Consider the following 18,728-nt stretch of genomic DNA (forward strand, 5'->3'; position numbering starts at 1 on the left):
AAATATGTACTAGGACATGCTATCTTAAATTATGTGCAGAAGACAAAGTACTGAGGTAAATCAACCCCTCCTTGATCCTTATCATGCTGAAGGTGCAGAGTTATGCGAGGTGATGTGAGGATACACCTTAGTGACTGTATTGAAACCCTTCCATTCTGCTTTTCTTGTTCCATGTTGCAATGGTGGGTTTCCTGGATTTAGTTTGGGTAACCTTTAGCAAATGCACCTGAACCATGACTGAAAGGAACAACACCTGAATTTCCATGTTATCAACGTGGAACTCTGATTGCTCCGATAGAAAAGCCTCATAGCTCCCAGCTACCCACATAGTCCCAGCTGGAGTTTTATAACTCTGCACACCTGACCACTGCAGCCACCGGCCACAGGTCCAATAACACAACTCCAAAAGTAGATGTAATCCCTGTAAGCCACAGGTGGCCTTACAGATTGGCTACCCAGATCTCCACATTTTTCCCTTCTTTCACACCCTGCCCCCCTCTCGCTCTCTTCCCCAGGCTCTTGGTGCGGTGGTAACCCTGAGCTGAAATAGGGCCTTTGGAAGGTAGAGACAACGCGCTGCAGCCAGGACCTGTCACATTACTCTCAGCTACACAGTGGGACCAGGTCACCTGAATGCAGTGAAGGAGGGTAGCTGAGTCTGAGTGCAAGTAGACCAAACACAGGGAAACAAGGACACTTGCAGCAGCAACTGAGTCCAGTGTGGGATTTGGAAGACACTTTTGCCTTGGAGACAAGGTGATCACAGCTGTGTGCCACTTTGTGGTTAAAAGAACTCCAGATCTTTTGTAAGACGTGGGACTCTTTTGATAAAGAGAAGTCGCAATGGACTATGACTACCCAGAATTGGATCCACTGCCATCCAAAATTGAACCAGAGTAAGTAAAGTCTTAACATTTAAGTTGAATTCTTTCAAGTTAATGCTATTTTACTTTAATGCTTTTAAATCTTTGCTTAAAATTAGTCTGCACTTTGTTTGATGTTTATTAGTAGTTCTTAAAACTTTCTCTGAGGGTGAACAATGTCTCTGTGAGATTCTCCTCTCATTGAGATATTAGGTGACACTTGGCACACTTCTGCAGTGCCAGCGCCAGCGTCAGTGTGTGGTCTTCTTTCAGTTCTTATTATTTATCATGTCGAGGCTGTATCCTTTTCATCTTTTGAGGTTGTAGGTTGTCCTGGAAATGCCTGTGGAACTTATTGGAAAAACGTTAGACTTTTTAAACATTTGTCTGTACGTATATTTCACACCCAAAATGTTACCAAGTTGCACTTTATATGATACCGCTTAAAGATCCATGACGTATCCCACAGTGAAGCTTTTTCCTCTTAGCTCCTTTTGTCCAAATTGCTTTTCTATGTTGTTAAAATCCATTATGTTTTCATTGGTATGGGGTAGTTAATAAAAGAAATGATGCCTCCAGATGAACAACACAAATGAAGTATGGTGGAAGAAACTGCCATGTTTAGCTAAAAAGCCATTTTGCTGTTATAAAAAAATAATACTGTATTGAGTTGTAGCTAGTCTTGGGCCTCTAATATAGCTCCCTGTCAGTTTATGAAGCATAAACGGCTGCACCACTGAGAGCTGGCTATAATAAAATTTTTTCACATTGTTGTAAAATAGCAAGTTAGGAATTCACAGATTGTTTAGAAAGGTAGGAAATATTGAAACATCTATTCTGGAAGCTGCCATCTTTATGCTCACAGATGATAAAGTAAGTGGTTGATGTGTGAGGCCTTCTCTGAATTGTAATTACAACCCCATGACCAGGCATTCCTGCTCTTCTAGAGCACAGGAACATGAACATAGGCATTTGTTGTTTCCCTGTCACGCCGATACCAATCCGTTTAACATGCAAATCTGTGCTGCGGGATTTCAGCTGCAGAGTTTCCAACCACAAATGGCGCTGATAGGGAAAGTGTGAAAAGGTTAATGAGCTATACTGAAGGTCAACGCAGTGACTCAAAAGCCTTCAGTTATATTTTACTCACGTGAATGTTTTGCTCCATTTGTTTTAGAGTAATCCCTCCCTGTGACCCTACTGCTGACGACAGGCTCTATCATATATGCATCACTGTGATATCTGTAAGTCCGCAGTCTTCTTGGATTAATATGACACCACATTAAACTGTCCTGTATATTACATCCTGTTGTCAGGCGTGTACTGATGTGCCACACTGAGACATCAAGGTTTGCGTTTCTGTCGTTTCTAATTGCATTCAAGTTTTAAAAATGTACAAAAATGTTGGTTTGAAGGAAGTTTTGCGAGCCCTTTGGCAATGATCCCAGGAACAAATAATCCTGTTATGTGATCATATTAGATCATATTAGATCCATATTAGAAAATTGTTTTTGCCTAATGTTTTGCTGCTTATTAAACGCTGCACTTACAGGAATAATAAAAAGAAAGCTATTTGTAGCCCACATTCTGACTAAACTGAGATATAATTTTTCAAATTTAGAAGTTGTTAAGCACTACATTACAAAACATTTGTATAATCACTGAACACAGATTTGCCATTTTAGGTTTAATGATAAGTACATTTGTGTTTTCATGATGAAGCTCCTTCATTAACTGATTATGGATGGTCTTTGTAGTCGGTCCAGACTTATAGTCTAGCTTTTTTCCCCCCATTTCTGCTTTCTAAATGTGTCTCAGGTCATGACAGGTCATTGAACTTCATTCAAGCAACATTCTTGGGGAGCATTAGTCAGACGCTGGTGTTTGGCCTTTTGTATCACAGACACCCCATCATTTTTCCCTTTTTTTTTTTTGCCTGATGCAGAGTGAAGCATGAGCTGCATAGTGGGCTGTAGTGAGCTATGGTGGGCTAACTGAGGTCTATTCTCCTTTTAGCTTGTTGTCATGCTGATTCTGGCAGTGTTGGCAAGGCGCATGAAGGTCGGCGACAGACAGAAAGGACTCCCAGGTTTACTCAGGTGAGCCTCACTTTACTTTATCTTACAGTTTCACAGGTGAAATTGAAAATCCAGTTTTTACAGACGCGTCCTGTACCCTACTATTACTCTCACCCAGCTTTTCAGTCTACCTGTCTACTGGCTTCCATCTATTTAACAGTGACATGAAGCTTTATGTGCAGAAGCTATAGCAGAATCTATTGTAGGGATAATTTGGCATTTGGGGCGAGTTTTAAATGTAGCAGGTGCTAATTGTGTTTATTAGCTTTGGGTAAGACCTTAAATCAATTGGAAACATGGTTTAGTTTGTTTGTCACTTTATTTATTAATTAAATCTCAAGTCAAGATGACATTCAATTATCCCCCATTTCTGCTGTTCATTGGTCAGTGACTAAAACTATGGCAAAAACCTGAACTGGATTCAGGTGAGAACATTCAAGTGATCCGTTTGAAACTTTAGATTAAAACTTTAAAAATCAAAGCCTTATTTTCATGCTACATGAATTAGAAAATTCTCTTTCTCTATCTTCTCTAACTGAGCTGGCATTTTTTTTAAAGTTTTCTAGTGAAAACTTAAAAATGTTCCTTTTAAGTTTCATCATTTCTCACTTGATCAGTAACTGTTTTATCCAAATGTGAGGAGGATGTCAAGTGAGCTCTAAATACCTGCTGCTTTATTCACAGTCCGGTGAACTTCCTGGACCATACGCAGCACAAGGGCTTGGCAGTGGCTGTGTTTGGAGTGCTCTTGTGCAAACTGTGGGGCCTGCTCATATCGCCAAACCCTCTCCCCTTCACAACAGACACCGCTAACAAACGTGAGGTCGTCTTGATCATTCCAGCAAACAATTTTAACATTTGCTTGTCCCATAACTTTGTGAGTTATCTTAGCAGTTAAAACCAATAGGCTGACGTGTCCCCATACACAAAAATAGTGTTAAATGTCTGCCTTATATAACTGGATTATTTTGCTCCTATGTTATTTTAAACTCTGGAGTTTGATTGTAAGCTTGGCAAGAAGCTTTGTGTCTGAAATTACATAACAAAGGACAGCAGGCAGCTGGGCCCCTGCAACGTTACACAATCCCTAAACAGTAGAGGGTTCAGTAGAGTAAGAAATGCAGCCTAAATCAACCATAGTTTCAGCAAGAGTTTTGGTCTGTGGTATGGTACAATAAGAGTTGTAGCTCCTTCAAACTTGGTCTTCTCACATTTCTGTTGTATTTGCAGAGAACTGGGTGATTCTGGGAGTCTTCTTTTACCCCGCACTATACTACCCTCTCCTGGCATGTGGCACTTTACATAATAAAGTTGGCTATGTCCTCGGTAGCCTCTTGTCTTGGACACACTTTGGTGTTCTGGTCTGGCAGATAATTGACTGCCCAAAAACACCAGTGGTAAGCACAGATCACTTTCATTGTCATAATTAGCTCCAGTTCATTTATAAGTGGTTTATTTTGTTACAATAAATCTGCTCCAGGATTGAATCACTTTCTTTGTTGTCTGTCATCTGTCTCAATATAAAGGGTCATTTCAAAAATAAAGCTGGTTTGTTCTTGTCTGGAAACACACTGACTACCAAACAAAGCTGGTCTGTAGTATCTACAAAAGATGGGATTTCAATAGATGAATATTGGGGATTTGAGATAGATCCATGGATACAAGGTTGGGATTTTTAAAAGCTTACCCAATCCCAAATCTTGTGCCACGTCCAAGTTGTTAAGGTTTTCAGACCTATGAATGCCTGTGACTCAAAACAATTAGTTCCACTGTCTGCTGGTCTTAATCAAGAGGCTTTGTCACACTTAATCACTTTAGTGTGTCTCAGTAATATGTCACATCCAGAGAACACTGTGTGTGATGGCCTTCTTTAAAAAATATATTAGTGAGGTTTTGAGCTAAATCACATAAAAACAATAGAGTAAATTACACAGAATTACATATTCAGTAAGAAAATCTATCCACGTTTAGTTCATAGCCAGCTACTTTTCAAAATACATTTCAGTTGTCAAGTTAGATACGAGATGTGTGGTCAGTGGAGGTTTCAGATGTTTGTGTGGCAGGTGAGAATTGATTTGGCCAGCGTACAGACTTTCACCACAACAAACATAAAAAGCTATTTTTGCAAAATGTATTCCCAGCGCTTAATCCCCAAACTCCCAAATCAAGTCTCTAAGTGATTTAAAATCTTTTTCTTTTTACCTCTTTGCAGATACACAAACACTACTCTCTTTTCTCCAGCCTGCCCCAGATTGCTTGCTTGGCATTCCTTAGCTTTCAGTATCCCCTTCTTCTGTTCAAGGGCTTAAAGGGCACTGAAAAGAACAATGCTACAGAGGTGAGTATTGATCTGAGAGCAGTTTTTCTGACTTCATTGAGTCATTTTTGTTGAACAGCTCTTATGTCACTAATTGTTTGGGCTTCTTGCATAACATACTCGAAACAATTGTATGTATTAATAGTCTACATTTGTGTGAACCTGACCTTTAACAAAAAACTCTTACTGAGACTCGCATTTCCTTTGAATCTGTGGACATGAGAAACCTGTATAAGCTGCCTTGTAATCTACAGGCTGATTATGCTCATAAAGTCTAGGCTGAGGGGAAATGTGAAGTCCGACACGGCACATCTGTGACCTAATCATTTTAAGTAGATTTGACGTAATTGGTTTGCGTTATGTTCTTGATCGGTTTATGAAAAGGTTACCTTGTTTTTGCAATGAGGAGACACAATGCTGTGTTTATTTGATGCTAATCTTGGCATGGTGTGACAAAACTGGATGTCGGGATCGGCTGGTGTATGAGTCACACCCCCAATGTCCAGCACCATGAACCTTATTGCAAGGAGGCTTTTTTTTTTTTCATACTTTAGCAAATACATTTACATGTAGATAGAACTTAAAGACACAGATGTCCAAAGGTGTTTAGGTACATTAAAGCCTGACTCAATAATTTATGTCTCCTCAAATTTGGTTACTTATATGATTGCTCTTCTTTTAGGATCTGAGCAGCAGCTACTATAGAGACTATGTCAAGAAAATGCTCAATAAGAAAAAGTCGACCAAAATCAGGTGAGAATTGTTGCCTCTTATCAAAAACATTGATTTGCTGTGCTGTTACATAGCCATCTCTGTGTTCCTACAGTTCGAATGTAGTGAAGTAAACAGTTTGATTCAGCATAGCAGAGAGAGGCTCAGCAAAATAACAGCAGTGGTTTTCAAGAACTGACCATTTTAGGGATTTTAGAACAAACATGTTTTTTTTGCACCGTTGTGTCCAAGTTTTAACCATCGAGCTATTGATCTGAAGTGAAGCTGAAGAATTTAGGTAGAGGTGTGATGAAGGCCTTCATTATTCCGTCCACTTTGTACAGTGTACCAGTGCCACTGGCATCAGTGGTACTGCAACAAAGAGCCCAAAGTTGTAACCTAAGTATAAACAGATTTGAAAAAGAATGTGTTTAAAGTTGCTTCATTCATTTATATATATTTTGCCTTACCCCATGAGTTCCCTGAGGTTTAAAATGCTGTTTACATTTTTAATGTAACTTTCATTTTTTTTTCACCTTTCGCTTCAGCACGTCGAGCACAGACAAGCCCAAACTCCCCCAAAGAATAGCCGATGCTGTGAAATCTTACATTTATACACCAGAGGATGGTAAATATATTTGTCTGGGACCTGCTTAATACCATGTCATGCACATATTAGGTGTTAAAACTGGTCAAACTCTTCTTGGAATAATTATTGAATTGGTCATTTATACAGAAGGTGGTCACGTGAAGCAACTGCATGAATACACAATGTGTGCAGTACAAATATGCTTAGATTTGGAAAAGCAATATGTAATCCTGTTAACTTAATATTTCTACACCTTTACTGTTTTCATGCAGCTTTCCGTTTTCCGCTGAAGCTGGCTATATCTGGTGTTGTGTCTTTCATAACCCTGTATCAGGTAACTACCACAGCTACTATTAAACGCAATAATCCCTGTATATTTCATAAATGTTAACAAAACACACAAGGAGAGACATAATTGCATGGCTTGGTGTAGAAAGAGAGAGCAGAATCTCTCAAACGGTCTTATCCTAACTCAAGAACTTCAGCCAAGCTCCGAATATTATCATGATGTGTTTCATTTTATTTCCACATCCATAAAAGTTATTGCATTAGCATTCAAGAGTAGCTTCACTGGCTATTAATGAATGTCCTTTTTCCCTCTTAGATGGGTCTTCTGCTGATCTCAGCAGTCGTGCCGTCTCTCCAGACTGCTCGTTTGGGAGTCAATGAAGACGTTGCAAACCTTTTAGCTGGTTTCAGAATCATGCTGTCTCCAGACAAACATGAAGTGGTTCGGATAGTGGTTTATTACATGTGGTGTGTAGAGGGTAAGTGACACAAGACAACAAGAGAAGCCATTTAGAAATATGAGAGATGCACACGTACATAACGCTATGCCCTTTATTTTTGATGCATTTATTTTGTACAATTTTACTGTTCAAGCTTGACATCGTTCCACATTAAAAAACCTGAATGTCATGTGCCAATGTTTCTGCAGTGTGTTATATTTCAGCAATGACCCTGTCTGGATTGGTCAACCTGGCTATGCTCATGCGATCTATGGTTCTGCATCGGTAGGTTGTCTGTGATTGCACTTTTTCCCTTTTTTGTTGTTGTTTTGCATTGAATTTCCTTTGCATTCTGGCTACTTCATTATAATGCCATGGTTATTATAACATAATAGAGTACTAATCATGCAGACAGGGAAGCATTTAGTCTGTGTTAACTGCTGCTGCAATTGAAAATGGCTATTAAGAAGAAAAATGAAATACTGTGCCATTACCAGAAATGGCATCGCATTAAAATAAATGGATTTCCGAGTCAAGTATTGAATTGAGTATTCATTCTATCTCTTGCTAAATTGCTTCTTCAATTTACTATGTGATTTGTACAGTTGGGGCTGAACTAGTTTATGTATTCCATAGTGTCACATTGTTTTAATTGTGTTTTACCTTCCGTAGGTCAAATCTGAAAGGGCTGTACAGAGGAGATAGCTATAATGTTTACAACTGCCAGAGAAATATCAGAGCTTCCCGGCCTGCACTCGTCTGCTGGATGGGATACACCAGCTTCACATCAGCTCACATCTGCATTGGTACAGTTACTCTGAAAGATTGTTATTATTTAGATTTTCTATATATTGTTTCTACTTTAAATAAAACAAGTTAGAGACAAAACTTTGATGAATTTTCTGTATGTAAATCTATATTCAGGGAAGAGTTCAGCATGCCCGCTCATAGTTTTCTGTTGACTGTTCTAATTAGGGGTCAGCACAGTAGATCACTGATCATCTGTTCTTCATCTGTTCATCACAGAAATGCCCTGGATGTCCTCTCTCACCACATACATTAACTGCTCCTTTGGCCTTTCCTTTTTCCTCTTCCTTTGCTGCTCATTTTCACAATCCTTCCCTCAGTATACTCAGTATCTCTCCACCACACACTTCCACATCAACTCCCCAAACCTCTTTCACTTTTCTGTGAACTCTCCAACCTTAACTGTCCCTATGATTTATGCTTTCCAAGTCCTGTTCATCCTTTTTCACTCCAAACACAAACCTCAGCAATTTTTAACAACATCTTTACATCCTGTTTTTGACATAACTGTGCTCGCTACCAATTCTTGTATATCCAGTTTCCAAATTCTGTTAGATATTTGTATTATTTCTGTTCATGCTCCTTAAATATTGCCTAAAAGCAATTCTTTCAATCGGCCAGCTCGGGCAGAGACATATCAGAGTATTCGAGCTTTCTACAGTGGGGTGACCACTGTAGATCTGTTGGATGCTGGATAGTGTCTAAGTGCTAAGACTGTAACGCTCTGATCTCTCCCCCGCAGGCATGATCATCCAGACCATAGTGTTCTTCCTCTGCCTTCTGATTGCAGTCTTCCTTGTTATCATACCTGTCCTCCACAGACAGAATCTGATTCTCTTTCAGGTCCTGTGGAGCATGTGGTGAGTGATATAATTCTTGGTGTCTCTCAGCTTTCAGTTTTAGCTTATTTTAAGGTTGTGACCTTGTAAAAAATAAATAAATAAAAAAAGATACAAACACAAGTTGTCGTAAATCCAGACCTGAGAGTATCTGTGCAGTGGTGCTGCTAGGTTTGAAATTTGACACCTGGAGCGTTTTTCAATCAACAACATTCTCTGTGTATGTTGTACAATTTCCTGCCAGCTACCAATGTTTTTTGCGCTTTAATCACTGCTCCTTCTATGTGGGTTTCACCTTTTCAGGCCTTTCTGGCTCATGCTTCTCCTGGTTGTGTTGATTCAACACGTCACCGCCAGGTTTTGCTTCATCAAAAAGACAGGAGGCACACGAGATCTGGACAACAGGTGATTTACTGCATTTTCTACCTTACATTTTCCTGTACTTACATAATTTTACTGCCTGATTTTGATTTGATGCATTCTAATTTATCTCACAGGGGTAATCTGTTCCTGCTGACATACCTGATGTTTCCTGTTAACGTTTTGATCGGGGCAATACTGGGAATCTGGCGCATGATCATCACAGCCCTGTTCAACATTGTCCACATGGGACGTATGGATATCAGTCTTCTTAACCGCAATGTGGAGGCTTTTGACCCAGGTGAGCGAGATAACTGACGTGTATGCAGGTTAGAATCAGTATAGTGTCCATTTCTGTAATAGTGAACATGCTGTAATTATTAGAAGGATTGTAGCTTGGCTAAAAAACACTTTCTTCATCAATTATTGGCACTTTTTTTAGCATCCATCTATTGCTTAGAGAGGGCTAATAAATATTTAATAGTTCCCATTTTTTTCTCTTTGGACTCAGAAACAGGACGTTAACATATTAATAGGTAATAGCAACACGCTTTTATGTTTGTGGAAGCATTGTGGAAGCAATTTTCTATGAGAAAAAGCACTTCTTCTGATCCCACTTAGAGGTTAGAAATTTGCATCCTGCCCACTTTATCCTCCTGCCAGCTCACTGCAGCTCATATGATATCTGTATTCTGTGCAGGGCAGGGACTCTAATTGCATGGAAATGTCTGCAGATTTGCTGTCAGAAAAAGCAGGTGGTTAAAAAAAGAGAGAGAAAAAGTGTGATTGTATGGTCATTATGTGTGATTGCCTCAAAGCCAACATGGGGCGCAGTCCTGTGTGTTTATTGCTTTTGCCCAGTCAGAATGATTCACCCCTCCCTACGTCTGCCTGCAGCCTACCGCTGCTATGCTCATTATCTGAAGATCGAGGTGAGCCAGTCTCACCCTGTGATGAAGGCCTTCTGTGGGATGCTGCTGCAGTCTGTGGGCCAGGACACCAAAGCTGGACAGAGGTCACGAGATGCTGAAGAAGGTCTGTAGCACAAAACTCAATCCACACCACAGATTGTTCTCCATGTGTGGACAAAAAAAGCACATTGTGGTGTTTTTTGGGGTTTTTTAATGGCACAGAAGAGTGACCATTGCACACAGGTAGTCTTTGTTAATAGGATCAGCTCATTGTTTCAGTTGTTTCATGACATTAAGACATTTTCTCCAGATTATTCTTAAAGCTCAAAATAATCTTAATACCTGCATTAAAAGTGCTGTAGCATCTTTAATTTCTCTGGGGTGTTTAGAATTTAATAGCAGGTCACTGTAACACATAATCAGATCATCTCACTTTGCTGCACGTACAGTGAAAATGAAGGCAGCTCTGATTTAATAATATGCTAAGAGCAAATTGAGTCTCAGAGCAGAATAGCTTGGAGTCCGGCTGCCTGTCCTAATCATATCAGTCATAGACGAATAAACTGTCGTTATGACTCTGCATCCTGTAATATAGGTGCTATATTGTATCTTTTATATTAACAACTTGCGTTAATCCAAAGTGTAAACGGGTGCTTTAGGGTGGATCGCAGATCTGCAGCAACGCCACTGACACACAAAGGAAGAGACTGATGGTCGCTCACATATCATGACAGCAGGACATGCATTACACTGACAAATTAACAAGAAAATCCGCCAGGATTCAGCGGTTGTTGTGGAATTTAGACACAGCTGAGTCCAATTAGAAACGTGCCATGGAGATGTTGCTTGTTTGCATCTAGAAAACAATGTATTATCGGGAATAATCTATTGTATTACAGTGATTACTTCTCCAGTAGCTGATTACACAGATGAGCTACGCTAATTGCCTGTTACATATTCATTCAGCCCAAGGGGCTTTGGCTTTCAGCGTGTTAATGGAAAGCCCAGTATGCTCCCACCATGCTTAGAGGATTAAAATATGATTGCTTTCTATTATTACTCTATCTGCTGTATATAGGGTGTCTTTTGGGAGGCCCACAAATCACCCTTTTCCAATTTCAGTTTAAAATAGAAAAAGGGTTATCCTTAGATGTCATTACATAGGACTTATAGATGTCATACCTTTTGGTGCAATCATGATGTCTGAACGTCCTCAGGGATCCAGCTCGTCCAGCAGGATAAGAAGCAGAATAAAGTGTCCACTGCCAAGAGAGCCCGCAGGCACTGGCAGCTCCTCTACACCCTGGTCAACAACCCCTCCCTTGTGGGCACCAGGAAGCACTTCCAGCGTCAGACCACAGACAGCTTTCTGAATGGAAGCCTGAACCGCAGCACCAGGGAGGAGAGCAAAAAGGAGGCTACGACCAAGGAGGCAGAAGCCGCTGCCAGCAACTAATCAAAAATGCGATACTGATTATGTACTGGCTGCAGAGTCTCGTCCGGTTTGGGTCTGCATTTGTACTATTTGTCTGCATTTGGTGAAATACATGCATTATAGCTCAGTGCCTAGTGTAAAGATATTCACCAAGTCTTTCCTAAACGTCTGGAGATTCGGAGTCCCTCCTGTGCTTTTCATGTTCTCCTGTCTGTGAGGACCTCAGTCTCCAGTCTGATGGGAATGCTTGTGTGGCACTGATCACCTAGTAAACACACTTAAAAAAATAATTTTCTAAACATGTATGTGCTTATTTTGGGATAGAACTCATTTGCACTAATAGCCTTTAATCATGTATTATTTTCAGCATTCAATGCAGATAATGTAAGATGATGGTCATCCAACTAAAAACATGGATGCACAAGCCAATGAATCATCTCTTTGAATGGGAGTTCATATATAGAGTGACAGAGAAGGGCAGAAAGACAGAACATCTGACTATTTATGAATATAAATAATGAACCATTGTCATACTGTGGCCAATAAATTCTCTTTTCCCCCCATCTTTAGGCTACACGCATTGTGTGACTGATATTAACCTGTGGAATAAACTGTATATTTATTCTGTTTTAATTTGTAGACTTTTAAGTCAAAAACATCTTACTGTTTCCAGTATTTCCAGTTCTTGTCAAATAAACATCTTCTTGTTTCAAATGTTTCGTGATATTTCACCATTTGTCTGCGCATTTAAACTTTTAAATGAAAATATACACATCCGATTGTTTTTTCCCTGATAACTGTGAAAATAAAACGAAAAATACAGTTTTCTCCTGTTTTTTGGGGGGTTTTTTTAATCACTGATGGGAAATTTTGTTAAGCTATTGCTCAACTAATATATGCATGAGTGCACTTGCAACGGGAAAAGGGCTTTTGAAAAGGAAACTGACCTTCAAACTAACCGGAAGCCGAACAGCTGCGGTAGCAGAAATAAGACCACCGGTCTCAGCATGTCTTCATGGGAATTTCCATAGATGTAAGTGCTCGTAAAACTCAGGATGAACCCTGTATACTATAAATGAAACCTAGACACTGTAGGCTTTAGTCCTCCTCTGTACATTGCTGTACTCTGTAGGAGTCCTTGCTGCAAGTAAAATTGTTGAAACGTAATTCTAAGACTCTGGTAACTGCTTAAGTGTTTTGATAAACATTCTCCTATTATCATTTCACATTTTTATATAAGATATTAATTTTAATCCACTTGCGTAGTGTGATAATTTTCTGCCGAAAGAAGAGACCTGAACTGAACCATAAGCGAAAAATATAGACAAAGGGAGGCTTTGTGACTGATCGGAGCTCCAAAACGCAGCAGTGTTCAGGCTTCTCTGTTTTTAATCCCCTCTTTTTTAAAGAAAAGAAAAAAAGCCATGCCATAATAATCACTTTCCAAAAAAGGAAGGAGAATATCTTACATTTTTAAAGAAAAAATGATAATTTTTCGTAATCGAAATAATCATTTGGAACATAATTATTCGAAATGATATGGGGATTCTTTGTTTGTTTGTTTGTTTGCTTTTGTTGTTGTTTAATAAAATCGGAATGATAGTTAAATCCAGAAAAATCCACCAATTTGTATAGTTTCACATGTTTTATTAATTCCACTTACATAAAATTATATCAAAAAATCTTAAAAGGTCACGTTTTTTTGTTTTGTTTTACAACATAGTTCACAAAAAATCTCACTTTACATATCAAATTACAAGACAGTGAAGCCGACAGACGCTCACTGCGCCCATTTGTTAGGACTTCATTGGAAAATTGATTTAAAAAAAAAAAAAAGAAAATTCACGTGGCTTTACATCACAAGTAGACAGTCACATCTAAAAGTCCTATATAGACTACACTATTAGAAAACCGCACAAGGAGTGACATGCCATGGACACGTTCACCGTAAAAAGCGAGAGTACAGCAAGCACCCGTCGATTAAGAGGTTAAAGTCGCACATTTTTAAAGCCTTACGTTACACGTGGAACAACATGTTGTTGGTAAATAACCTGGAATTTCCCGTCAAGCACATCGTCACCTCTGAAAGCTCAGTTTCCCGTTTTTGGACGCACAGGACAGCGCGCAGGGCGCCGCTGTGCGCGCTGTCAGGTGCAACAGCGCCAAGCGCAAATATCATTTCATCAAACACATTAATCCCAATCTTTCTCTAGTTTCTTGGACAAGTTGAGTGGAGCCAGAGTGCCGACACCTGAGAAGATGTTAAATGGCCGTTATGAGATTTTAACAGCCTTGCACAGACACACGCGGCTCAGTGAGAGAATCTTGTCCCTGATGTCAGTTTATTTACAATGACTTCATAGAAAATCCTGTTTTTTGTTGTTTTTGCTTGTTTAAAACGCAGCGAAACGGTGGGTAAAATTTTGTGCACTTTTTTTCTCCTTTTTTTTTTTTGCTGCCTCGAATTACGCGCATTTCTCCAAGTCTCGCCTTCGCGAAATTTGCTCCCATATGCCCGTTCGCGTACGTCCCACAGATGGGGTAAACGTTGGTGCTTTCCCGTCGGTTTTGAGGTCCGATAAAAGATATAAATCTGTGCTCGGTTTGTAAACGTGAGTTACTCGTTTTAACCTTACGGAAACTACAAATGTCACATGAATTCAATCACAATCGCGGTGATTGAAGGAGTATTGAGGTAAAAAAGTTAATGATCCCTTTTTTTTAAAGACAAAAATCACACGGCATCGTTTTTTTCACGTGAAGTAATGATGTGTGTGTTACCTGCTTGAATATAGGCTACTTGAAAGCAAAATATTTTACAATATACTCGCAGACGTCAGCGGAGCTCAGCGGCTTGGCTGCTTGTAGTTGCCGTTGATTTCCTCGGAGATGTTGACGGCCTCTGCTCCCAGCGGTAACCTGTCACTGTACTCCGAGCCAACTTCAAACTCCTCCTGGTTGGTCTTGGATGATGATCCGGGGATGGACTCGGTCACCACGCTCCCCTCAGCCTCTTCCTCTCCTTCTCGTTCCTCTCCGTCAACCTCCCCCTCGCCTAACTCGCTGGTTTTCTCTGACTCCACGAAAGATGGCCTGTGATCAAAATCTTTTGTCATTTGCTTCTCCATCTGATCTGGATTCTGAGCTTTCATGATCAGCTTGTAGGTTTTTCCTTGATATTTGTATAGCAAATGACAGCAGGTGGCTCCCAGCAAGGGGACAGTGGCCAGACCCAATAGGAAAATGCTGACAACCACAATTATGAGCAGGGAGGGGATCTTCTTTCTAGTTGTGAAGACTACTTGGACTTGGCAGTCCTTCCCCCCATAGGTGAGACAAAGTGTGTAATTGGTGCCAGGCTGTAAATTATGGAAGCGGTAGGAATTAATTCCCTCCTCTATATTGGACCACTGAACCATGGAGTGTCCGTTTCCAGTATTTACACAGAGGTAGAGCATGTCCAGAGTGGTCTTGCTAGATGAGGACTGGTACAGACCCAAAGGTTCCTTATTCACTGTTTCCTGGTTTTCAGTTTGACTTAGATGAAGATTAGATTTGCTTTTGGCAAGCTGCAGTGGATTCAGCTGCACTTTGGCCTCCGTCTCTGACACTTCTAATGCAATAACACCAAAGTCAAAGGTGTACTGCTTCAGGTCTTCCAGGCTCATGTTGAAGGCATGGTTGGAGATGTATTCACTGCTTTCTCTAACACCGCACTTGCCTGTGAATGTGTGTGTCTTAGGAACAACACCGGTCTGCTCTGTTTCATCGTGTTTGTCTTTTGACGTTTCGGGACTTTCCTTTGTCTTCTCATCAAGCTTTGTCCAGTTGACCACATTATTTTTGGAGGGCTTGTTGGGGTCTGCAGGCTTTTTACCAGACGGACGGCTCTTGTCCACTGTTGAATCGATGACTGTGTTGCTGGCTTCCTTTTGGGTGCCTGCCAGAGCCACTTTAACGCTGCTCTCTGCTTTACCCAACTCGTTCACCGCAAAGCAGCTGTAATTCCCATCTTCCTTTTTACTCACACGGGGGATGATGAGAGTTCCATTTCTAAAAACAAGAAATCGATTGCTGGTTGTTTTATCATTAATTGGCACATCGTTTATTTCTCCAGTGGAGGGCAAGGGGAAAAGATAATTTTGATTTCCTGCAGTCACCTCCCAGGTGATCTGTGGCTTGGGGCTCCCTTTTGTCTCACAATTTAAGATCACCATAATACCTTCATACAGATCTGTGTTTTCTATGTTTGGCTGATATGTTATAGTGACAGCAGGGGGCTCACAGTCCAGTTTAGGAATGCTTGAAATCGTCGTACCCTTCAGATGTTCAGGGGCCTCGCACACAATTGAATTTGGCTCGGGGACAGAAATTTTAGTTGTCGTGATCCAGTCCCTCAGCCACTGCAGACGGCAGGAGCAACTGAAGGGATTGCTAAAGATCTGCAGGTGAGACATAGCAGTGAGGGCGCTGAAAGTCCCCTCGACAATGGTGGTAAACCTGTTGTTGTTAATTCGAAGCGACCTCAGGTCTTTGAGCGTGGAAAAGGCATCCTTTGGGAGGTTCACCATTTCATTGTTGTTCATTTTGAGAAGCTGCAGGGCTGTGAGACCGCGCAGATCTTCCCATGGAAAGTTCACAATTTTGTTGTGGCTGATGTCAAAGTTGCGTAGCTGAACCAAAGGGGCCAAGGTGCCTCTCTCTATGGTGACTATTTCATTGTGGGCGAGCCACAGAGAGGTGGCCTGAGTGATATTAACAAAGCTTTTGCTTTTCAGGATTTGGATTTTATTGGCAGAAAGGCTCACGGTGGTAACATTGGAAGGGAGACCAACAGGGACCTCCAGCAGGTCTTTGTAAGCACAGTCAGCAAACTGATGGGAAAATTTATCCTGGCAGCTGCACTGCTCTGGACACATCTGCACAATGCCAGTCATAACAGTCCACAAGGCAAGGAGCTGTAAGAACCTTCTTGCCATTTTCTGCACCTGCAAGCATCAATTAGCAGACATTAGCTACGATCAGACATTTATAAGAGCATTATCCATTAGAGCAATCACACCGACGGAAATGTACTGCGGATGCTTTTTTATCTCATATAGATTAAATGTGTTTCTCTGAATGCCTTAAAAACAGTTTCCTTTTATTTTCTTCGCTACACAGAACAACAATGTTTGACGAACAAGCGCACATATGCACATAAGTTGTGGGTCATATTTGATTTCAGATGCCCTCCTCTGAGCGCGTCTGCACAGGCAGGTCCGGGTAAACTGGCGCTGTCCGTGGTGATGAAACGGGCTCTCGTTAATGGGTTTTCTTTTAGTTATTCGAGAAGGTTTCACTCCCAAAAGCACTTAATGCTCAAATCAGATTTTTCCCGATCAATTTGCGGATTATTAAAGCATTCGTGCACAAACGCCTTTGTGACACAGACACAGAATTAATCCGCGGGTTGATTTCTAGACATTTTTGTATTTGTTTTAAAGTTTTGATCCGGATGCTGCTCCGTCTCTCTCTAATTTCATGCAGTAACTCCCGCATTAGCTTATTTTTCCGTCATCTTACCTGTCCAATGTTAACTTCAATTCCCGTGTCTTATAAATCACCCTCGGAGTTTACAGTCCACTTGAAACAAGTTTAATGTTTGAGAAAAGTCGAGTCCTCGGAGGTTTCGGATCCTTTCACATGCTTTGTGCAGACCTGAGCGCAGATGAAGGACGGTGGAGGGATCATTTTTCTCCCGGTGAGTCGCTGTTGCGGTCCGACGGCGCTTTTTTCTTCCTCTCCGGATAGTGTGGGAGCCTCTGCGCGTCCCCGCCGCTGCGGCGCGAGAAAATGAACGTGAACGCGCAGCCTCTCCCAGCCCCTCTCCGTGTCTATTAAAGATACAGAAGCTGCTCTTGGAGGGGTCCTCCGCCCTCCAAGAAAATCCATAATTTAGGATCCGATGTTTAATTTATTACTCCGACCTAAGCCCATCTTTGACCTCATTCGCTTCACCTTCAACCCTTTGTCTTTAACTAAAGGACACAGGTAAACACAAAAGTAACAGTTTGCACACGAAGTGAAACATTTAAAGTGTTCTTGTGATTAGGAAAAAACTGCAAAGGCACTTATATTATCTAGTATTATCTTTAATAACAATGACAAATAAGGCTGGAGAGAAGGTGAATTCTGAGGAGTCCAGTGTATGGACAGGCTCTGCATAGAGCCACAGGATACCCGGATCATTAGACTGCAGCTGCACCGCATCGTGAAACCTGCTTTAACTTTTTGTTTTTAATAAATATATCTGATTTAACGCAACAAATTTCGGGTAAATCTCAAATGAATTACTTTTAATTTTCGTAAACAAAAAAGCCAAATTCGTGCACATTTTATTTTGTTTGGCAGCTAGTCTCGTGTCTTATTTATAAGGCTTCTGTGCACTAGTGACTTTCAGCCTATCGCTGTGTAAATAAACATTACATTATATAATCATTATAAGCGTTTGAGTCTTGCAAATTGGTGGTTGCGTTTAAGGAGAAGGGTTTCCTGCTCAGATGCCGCCATCTTCTGGTGGACTTCAGAGGTGTCAGACGTAAATAAAGCAATGCCCCTTTTTATTTTCAGGTTTCAAAGGTTTCAAAGTAATCCAGGCCTTAAACCTCAGGTTTGTTCTCGCTAGTAATAGCAAATCCATAAAAATAAAGCTTTTATGATAAAACTGAATAAAATATCGCTTCCTTGTCCTTAAAGTTACAGTTTAGTAGTGAATTTTACATAAAATAAATTATACATATAGAAAGTGTCTTTGAATAACAGAGATGCAGAAACGTGTGCATAAGCACAGAGCCATGGCTCAGTGTCAGAGTGTCTAATGAGTCTCACAGGCCTGAATGTGCGCTTGAAACCGTTAATAATTCTTAATAAACAGCCACCAAACAGCTTAAACGACAGGTTTCGTCGTTTAAGTGAATTTTAAATTAAAATTCACAATTCACTGTCATGAATTTGTCTTACCTTCGGTGTCTTGCTTCCACTACGATAAAATCGCACTTCCTGCATAGCTCTTACCTTACAGCTGTGTGTGTGCTTACATAAAACTTAT

General features: G+C 40.6%; 2 protein-coding genes across 2 annotated transcripts; one reads left to right on the forward strand and one right to left on the reverse strand.

Annotated features, from left to right (window-relative positions):
- Nucleotides 1-483: 483 nt before the first annotated feature.
- stra6 (signaling receptor and transporter of retinol STRA6) lies at nt 484-12,444 on the forward strand. The gene is made up of 17 exons (XM_080869318.1): nt 484-896; nt 2,041-2,107; nt 2,880-2,962; nt 3,626-3,759; nt 4,172-4,338; nt 5,154-5,279; nt 5,941-6,011; nt 6,518-6,597; nt 6,831-6,892; nt 7,163-7,325; nt 7,496-7,571; nt 7,959-8,092; nt 8,836-8,953; nt 9,236-9,337; nt 9,430-9,593; nt 10,190-10,327; nt 11,421-12,444. Exons 1-17 carry the CDS (start codon nt 844-846, stop codon nt 11,657-11,659), a joined length of 1,977 nt encoding a protein of 658 aa, XP_080725444.1. The 5' UTR covers nt 484-843; the 3' UTR covers nt 11,660-12,444.
- A 1,018-nt stretch (nt 12,445-13,462) lies between these two features.
- On the reverse strand, nt 13,463-17,509 carry islr2 (immunoglobulin superfamily containing leucine-rich repeat 2). Its single transcript, XM_080864761.1, has 2 exons — nt 17,204-17,509; nt 13,463-16,626 (listed from the first exon to the last, which is right to left on the reverse strand). The coding sequence occupies exon 2, from the start codon at nt 16,615-16,617 to the stop codon at nt 14,485-14,487; it is 2,133 nt and encodes a 710-aa protein (XP_080720887.1). The 5' UTR covers nt 16,618-16,626; nt 17,204-17,509; the 3' UTR covers nt 13,463-14,484.
- Between the last annotated feature and the right edge of the window lie 1,219 nt (nt 17,510-18,728).

Source organism: Rhamphochromis sp. 'chilingali' (genome assembly GCF_963969265.1).
Source record: "Rhamphochromis sp. 'chilingali' genome assembly, chromosome: 2".
NCBI lineage: Eukaryota > Metazoa > Chordata > Actinopteri > Cichliformes > Cichlidae > Rhamphochromis > Rhamphochromis sp. 'chilingali'.